General features: G+C 31.8%; 1 protein-coding gene across 1 annotated transcript; it reads right to left on the reverse strand.

Moving 5' to 3' along the window:
• Positions 1–4,480: 4,480 nt before the first annotated feature.
• On the reverse strand, positions 4,481–5,353 carry LOC111709082 (keratin, type I cytoskeletal 9). The gene is made up of 2 exons (XM_023482672.1): positions 4,848–5,353; positions 4,481–4,799 (listed from the first exon to the last, which is right to left on the reverse strand). The coding sequence occupies exons 1-2, from the start codon at positions 5,299–5,301 to the stop codon at positions 4,657–4,659; spliced, it is 597 nt and encodes a 198-aa protein (XP_023338440.1). The 5' UTR covers positions 5,302–5,353; the 3' UTR covers positions 4,481–4,656.
• Between the last annotated feature and the right edge of the window lie 3,031 nt (positions 5,354–8,384).

The raw sequence follows: 8,384 nt of genomic DNA on the forward strand, positions 1-8,384 counted from the left end.
TTGGGTCNTCCTTAAAAAATCAAGTTATCAGTTATGAATGATCTAGACAACTTTACAAAACATTAAAGGAAACCATAGATCAAGATGAAAGAATAAACAACAATGGCGGCCATTCAACTTATTGTTGCGAAGTTTCGGATATAAGATTCAAGGATTATTCATCATTCAAAATTATCAAACTATATTATAATAGAAGGAGGGGTTACTATCATTAATCCTGTCGGAGTTTTTTTGCTGCCTTCCTGATTTGCCCTTTAATTTAAAATATGAACTTGTTTAAGAAAAAGATATGATATATGATTTATTTGTCCATCAAAAAATGAGATTTTCCTGACCATGTACAGTGTACAGTGTACGAGTTTAATTTTAAATTCTAACCTTCCTTTCTTATAGATATAATTTCAAGTGACCCTTTATTTAATGCGCAACGGTTCCTTTTTCAGATCGCATTAGTATTTCCATTGAAATTTTTGTTGAACAAAATTCGCATAAATTAACGAACGGAATTCGTTTATTTTGTTAAAAATTTACGCGAAATTCAATGTATTTTCGCTGACATTTTAAACCTCATCTTCGCGAAAAATTTTCGTTTTCGCGGAATTTTCGTTCAATTTTTGTTTGATAAAAATCGAAATTTTTCCATTCACATCAAGAAGATTGTATTTTTGCGAAAAAATAAGATTTTGCAGGAGAAATCGAAAATATTAACTAATTTCGCCAAAAATTTTAAACGAATTAAAGAAATCAAACTTTTTCACTTTTTCAACTTCATAGTTGTGAACAAATTTAGCTAATTTTTTTATGCCTAGGTTAGGGTGTTTAACGGTCCAAATGACTAGTTTGCGTTTTAAAAAATAGTCTAGACAGGTGTACAACTTATTTATTTGAAAAATTGCAACAAAGAGTGTCACATGTTAATATTTGTCAAAAGTACAAATAAATGTTTTTCCGACGTACTAATTGATGTTTTTAAAGCCTCCCTATAGCATCCTAACCATTAAAGTTAGAATTCGAACTTTTTGCTGATAAAAACTGCCTTAAACTTGAAGTTAATTAAGATATTTAATTGTATTTAATGAGTGTAAAATTTACTGGTTTAATTAGACTGATGGGTTGAAGATAAATTTAAATATTAACAGCTGTGTGCTCAAATTAACACACGGATAAACAAGACAATGTTTTTATAAAACATGCAACCGGACTGAATTGCTTTAATTCTCATATTTTTGGATTAAATCAAATCTGATGTCTAGTTCTGTGTATCCCTTTTAGTTGTGATGTGGACAGCTTGAAGCTAAGGGAAGGGTCACTTGGATAAATACAGGGTCTAAATAGAGTCTAGTACAAAATATGGCAACGTAGAATTTGTACACTTTGAGTACAGCTGTATTCTGACGTCACAAGTGTCAACAGTTGTATGTGTCCGACAAAATTATTAATAATAGTGATAATTTTAGAATAAAGTGCTTATCTTGCATTAAAATAAGCGTGATTGTGTGTGTTCTTTAGTTTCTGTTTTACACTTTTTTATTCTATCTTGGAAAACATGTCTATTTGACACTTGTGACTTGGTGTATGATGGTTGATTTCTCTCTTGCTACCTATATTGTACTTGATAATCTATTTGGGGTCACCATAAAGGATGAGGCATAGGGGCAACTTATTAAATGTAACAATTTGACTTGAATAACGCTTTTACAAGATGAATGAAATAATCTAAAAAGTAAGGAACATGTCTAAAGTGGCAGGAAATCAAGAACGCAAGAATTACTCTGCATAAGTTCTGTACAACCGCCTATAATATATACTAGCTGAAGTACCCGGCGTTGCCCCTGGAATTTTAGGAAAATTAAAATAAAATCGAATGTGGAAGAAAGGAAAATATATTTTTTAGCCTATGTAACCCCCAGGGGACCCCCATGGGTTTCTTTAAAAAATTCCAGCCAATTGGATCCAGCCGTTTGGCCAGCTATAGATAATATATATATATATATATATATTCATATGTGAATACATATATAAATATATAAATGAGTGAAGAGCTGTATTTTACAGATTTATGGGTAACCTTGTAGATAAATATACTTGAATGGATAAAAAGATAGATAGATGGATAGCTAGATAGATAAATAGATATATAGATATATAGATAGATAGATAGATATAAAAATAGATACACAAATGTAGAGTCTATTAGTAGACAACAAACAGAGATAGACACATATGTAGATAGACAGATAGATAGATAGATAGATGGTCTGACAGGTGTAAAAGATAGATCAGTTATTTCAATATACCTGGGCCTGGTATCCCTAGAAGACCCTGACAAAGTTTGATTTATTAATTGATTGATTGAATGCCGCGTCCATATTTATAATACAAAATACCGCCATTTTGAAAAACCCAAATTACATTATATTGATGGATATGTATTGTAAAGATTACTGTGATGGATATGGTTTGGTAGATAGGGCCGGGGGAAAGAATTTGGTCCGTGGGCTGGAGGAAATTACAATAAACTATACAAAAAAATTATGATAATCTTTTTTTATAGTCCGCGAGTACACTGTTCAGGCTTTAGCGGCTTTGTTTAGCCAATTAAGATGGTTCTCATTGTAATTATTTTTATTCATGCAACAATACCCTTTAGGGTTTCAACGAAACGACCATATTGTTTGAGCAAAATTTGTGCAATTTTCGTGCAAATTTTTTTTGCAAACTTTTGCGCATGAAGCACAATAATTTTTGCAAAACGTTTTCTCAAAACATGATATTTTCAAGCAAATTGACCAAAATTGATAGTTTCAGCACAAAATTAAAACTGAAGAACAAAAATTAATTTAATAGAATTAGAAAATTAAAAATTGATGCATGGTTTTTTTAGATGGCTGACTAGTTGTGTGATGGCAACCTTTGATATTTCAAATGTTGACTACTTCTAGTCGAATACATGATGATTGTAATATCTTAGGTCTATGCCCATTGAGATATATACCTGCACCCTAAGTCATCAACTTTCTATACCAACCTCAAGTGAAGTGTCGCAACACCTTGGCCTTTGGTTTTGCCTCACAACTAACTAATGCTTTTTTTCTAGGCCTTGACATAAACTTTTCAAACAACTACATGTCTAGGCCTAGACCACCTAGCATATACATTTTAAGAATGCTTCGCGTCTGAATTCTATATTAAGTTTCAAAGAAGAAATTGGCAAAATACTGTTAAACTTTTAAGTGAAAGCGTGCACATCATGATTTGCAGTGTGCATCATGCACCATCAGGTTACAAATTAGAGTTTTAGACAAGTAATCAATTCCCTTTTCAGCATTGCAATTATATGTAAACAAGTGAAATCTCGACTCATAGATAAATAATGTATACAGTTTACACCTTTAAACAACCTTTTAATAAGAATATGCTTCGCAAAATTGCGCAAAACCGAATAACGCAAAAACAGAATATCGCAATTTTGTGCGAAATTAAGTTTGCGAATAATTGCGCAAAGTGCTATTTTTTCTCTCAAAAATGAAGCGCAAAGAAAGTAGAAATTTGCGTTTTCTTGCGCAAAAGTTTTGTGAATGGAAACCCTAATACTCTAATATACCTTTACAAATATAAGTTATAATTTTAAAACAATTTCTGACAGGTTTGTGTCCAAGAATGCATGCTATGCTGATGTTGAGAAGACTGGACACAATCACATATTTCAAATCAGTGAACTAGGGATAGATCCTTACTTAGTTAGTGATTGATTAATTGAAGGTGGGTCACCACTTGATGTGCTATTGCCGCGTCATTTTATATCAATTACGCTTTCCACCTTCCATTTTCTTTCTTCTCTCATTCTGTTTTATTATTATGTACCCTTTCATTTTGTAGCATTTTTCTTGATTTTCCTGAACATTTTTAACTCTACGTTTTTACTATCCAAACATCTCTTTGTCTTTCATTTGTTATTTATTCGAATTCCTCGATTTTATCCATCTTTTACAATATCTTAATTCACTTCATTCTTTTATTTTCTATTTTTTATTTATAATAGATCTTTTATTTATAAATAGATCTTTATGCCATATTTCTCTAATTCCTATGCAATAAATAATTTAAAACTTTTTGGAAAATGTGTTTATATTTTGCATGAAAAATGTTAAGCTCTAATTTATGAACATTTTCCAGTTTTCCAAAATTTATGATCATAAAGTTTATGGAATAAAAAAATTGTTTTCTTCTTGGTCAAAAATGTTTTAGCTACATATAGCTCATATTAAATTCAACCCCATAAATTTAGTGTGTTAAATATAATGATAAAAACTTATTTTGAAATTTTTTTAGTTTCAATAAATCGTAAAAAAAAATAAAAAAATATTTCACTCCAAACCCCCATCCCCCCACACTCGTCTGTTATTAAAAACCTTCTTTTTCACATTAATATGGCTCTTATACTATTTACAAAATTGATATCTTATTTATTATACGTTAATAATTTTTATATGTTTATGATATTTATTTTACGTAAATATTTCTGTAAATGAAATTTAATTGATTAATAATAGTTTTATCACATATTTAGGTTGATATTAGTAACTTTATTCCATCACTTTGAGGTCTTTTTCTGGGAAAAAAACCTCAAAGAGTAATGCTCATTATCAGGTTGAACTACACTTTGCTATCTTTAGATCTAGCTTGGAGAATCTGTTCAAGAGTTAAACTTGATCCTTGGCCATAACCTCCATTTGATCCAGAGTTAAAGCCTCCATTTAATCCAGAGTTAAAGCCTCCATTTGATCCAGAGCTGAAGCCTCCGTTTGATCCAGAATGATGGGCTCCATTTGATCCAGAGTTAAAACCTCCATTTGATCCAGAGTTGAAGCCTCCGTTTGATCCAGAATGATGGCCTCCATTTGATCCAGAGTTAAAGCCTCCATTTGATCCAGAGTTAAAGCCTCCATTTGATCCCGTGTTAAAGCCTCCGTTTGAACCTGCAGAGTATCCTCCACTGGATCCTCTGCATTGATAGCTTCCTAGCTCAGGAGTGGCGCATGCCTCATACGACCAGTATTTCCGATATCTATCAGATTTACTCAGATCACTGCACCGCGAGTATCTGGTGTCAACATAGCACCACTTCGCTCCCGTCTCATCTGCTGCTTTACAGTTGCCGTTGATTCTACCGTATTTGTCCCTAAAGGTTAGAGGAGAGCACTGACAATGGCAGTTTACTTCTCTGGACGCTGCCCGCAATATTACATCGTCGCACAGGCCTAGTGTTGCAAAACATAGAAGGAGAATTGCAGTCTTCATTCTTACACTGTGTCTTCTTCAAGATTTGCAAATAGATACTGCGAATAAATTAGCTGCTTTCACGCCTTAAATGCAAAATCATTTCAGGATTTCCAAAGTTTAAAAAATAGTTTTATCTTTGATTACATCATGGGAAACATAATATAATATTGTTTATAAAAATAAAGAGGGCGGTTCGGGGGCTTTTACATCTTTTTTATTTGTTTAAATTTTTAATATTTTGCATGCACCATGCTGATACCGGATGTCTCCTGCAACCATGAAGATACATTTAGAAGGAATCTACTTTTTTTAATCTTCTTAATTTTAAATATCATTGGGATTTCAGACCATCATTGCAACCATTACAGATTAGGAAAATCCAGTATTTTATTAAAGTAACATCGATAAGATGTAATTTTGCGACTATGGGATAGATGGTTTTCTCTTTTTTTAAAAATCGTTTCGTTTTAAAAACGACTAAGAAAAAACGAAAAACGAAACGGCCGTTTTTAAAAACGATCGTTTTTGAAAAAGATAAAAAAATCGAAGAAGTCGTTAAAAACGAGTTGCGACATGATTTTTAAGGGCCAGACTAGATTTTAAGTAACACTCCGTTAATAGATTGGCATGTTCGATTCTTATACCCACCTTTGCCAGCCTGCAAGTAAGTAATGGTTAGTCTGATATTTGCGGCAATAATGTATACAAAATAAAGCTTTCATGTTCATCGTTCACTATAGTTTCAGATGAAGTAAATATTTCCATTTACTGATGATAGCACCGTCTGAAGGATTCATAACTCTAATTGGATAATGGGATAGGTAGAAAGATAGATGTTACCGCTATTCTATTTCTATTGGTTTAGAACAGACAACAAACACATGGCTGAACCCTGATTGGATCAGGCGCTAATTGACTTGGCATACAGGAGTGCTATTGCCGTAAAATATATATTTTCTTTATGTGACCACGCTGTATTGTTGACCAACAAGAGATTAATCTATATAATAAAACAAGACATTCATATATACGTTGCCTATAGCCGGCCAAACGGCTGGACCGAATGGGTTGACATTTTTTGTGGACACTCATGGGTGGCTGGGAGGTGTTATAGGCTAAAAATAAAATTTCCAACTTTTTTTTTCCCGCGGGTAATGCCGGGCCCTTCAGCCAGTATTAAATATTATATTTTTGCTTTTTGTAGTGAAAAAGAATGGATACACCCCCCCCCCTGTTTTTTAGTGATGAGATCCTTCCAATTCCCTATAGTATTAATACCCGCATCTCGAAGATTTATTATGTTGCATATCTATATATTGTATAATGGTTCCAACCCTCTGCATCATTGACACTTTGATTCAGAAAACAGGGGGATATGTATCACACCTGGAACTATATCAGGGTTCAGGATGGATTCTCCGTATACCAAATACACCAGCGGGATATTCATCCCTGTAAAGTTGTAGTTCAAGGTTCATATTAACATGAATTATAACACTGATCTATCCTGAAGTATTATTCAGTGGATATTAAGTTGAGAGCTCTGCATTTATCAGGTTAAATCCCATTTTATTTTATTAATTGTCGGTCTTTAAAATAATAAAATGTCTTTTATAAACTTGGGAAAGTCGTTTTAATTTCAAGTTAGCCTATATTTCAAGAGATGCATTACTGGCTTGCGGTACCCTTTAAATCAGTATTTGATCATTAATCATCATCTATAGTGTATTATCTTAATTCTTAAACAATTTTGAATAAATTATTGCATTGTATTCGGATAAATTGAAAACCGTGAAAAAATTCTAAATTCGGATGATGTAAAAAAATGAGCCAACAGCATTAAATGTTTAATTGTCTCTTTTCGGTAAAAATTCTATAAAAATCGTTATTTTTTTTCTTTAAAAACTTATCTAAAGAAACAAATTAAATTTTAATAGAAACCTCCAGATAAAAAACCAAAATTAAAACTTGCGGGGTTGCATCAGTTTTATTTTAATGACTAAGATTAAGTGTCAAGTGACCCGCCATTGAAAGCGCGCGGAAATATACCCGATTAACAATGGTACCCTTGAACCTTTAATTTGATTAATAATGTGGAAGATAAAGTTTTTCTAGTTTGGAAAGTTTATAAGTTTAATAATTTTTCATTAAAGTAGAAAACTATAAATACACATTATCAACTTTCAAACACAAAAATATGGATATCTAACTCGTATTTTATCAAACAAAGCTTTGTAAATCGGACATCTAATGGAGGGTTACTTGAAATTGAGTTTACAGTCCCTACAATCAACCAAAATTAATTTTAAATTTAAAATAATTTACTTCATACGAATGCGTCGAAAAATAATCGATGACTAATTGATGAATGATTTGATTCTTTTACGATCCCAGTTGTATATTTGCAGCTTTCTGAATTTGTATAGATGCTACGTTCTTCAGTATAAGTCGTTTTTATAAATTTTCTCCTTGTAGACGCAACAGCTAGACAGAAGTAAGTTTAGTAGCGATCAAAAGCGATTATTTTTCGTCTATACCCCCTTTAGTTTTTCCAGAACAGTCCCTTTAAAGTACATTTTTGTATTTGTTATGAAACGTTGTTTTCGTATACGAATATGAAATTATGAAATAATTGTGAATTGATAAAACATTTTTATTGTTTAAGACAGAAAGTAGCACGCAAAACGTTTTAAAACAAAATTGATGAATAAATATACTTGCCTAATCTAGTTTTCCCCTATAACCACAAGAAACAATAAAAATACGAAATTTTTTAGAAATAATTCGCATCAAAAATTGCATAAGTGATTGACTAAGTCATATCTAGATTCGAAGTATTTTTTCAAAAGTTCCTCAAAATTACTTGTTGCGAATACTTTATGAAAACAATATAGAAAATGATGGCAAAAAATAGCAGTGTTTGTCATACTCATACCACCAAGGCTTGCACAATTCACCCCCTTACCCCATATTTTATCGGATCGATCGTATAAAGTGTATGATTTAAAAACACACAAATAATCAATTATATGATCTAAACTGAAATCTTAAATTTGTTTCGAAAAAAAATCAAAAGAGGATTTAAAACATGTTCAATTAAA

The sequence above is a fragment of the Eurytemora carolleeae genome, unplaced genomic scaffold (genome assembly GCF_000591075.1).
Source record: "Eurytemora carolleeae unplaced genomic scaffold, Eaff_2.0 scaffold577, whole genome shotgun sequence".
Lineage (NCBI taxonomy): Eukaryota > Metazoa > Arthropoda > Copepoda > Calanoida > Temoridae > Eurytemora > Eurytemora carolleeae.

Coding starts and splice junctions, on each gene's coding strand:
- LOC111709082 (XM_023482672.1), bottom strand. CDS start 5,301: ATGAAGACTGCAATTCTCCTTCTATGTTTTGCAACACTAGGCCTGTGC. Junction 4,800..4,847: donor CAACTCTGGATCAAATGGAG/GTTTTAACTCTG, acceptor GATCAAACGGAG/GCTTCAGCTCTGGATCAAAT.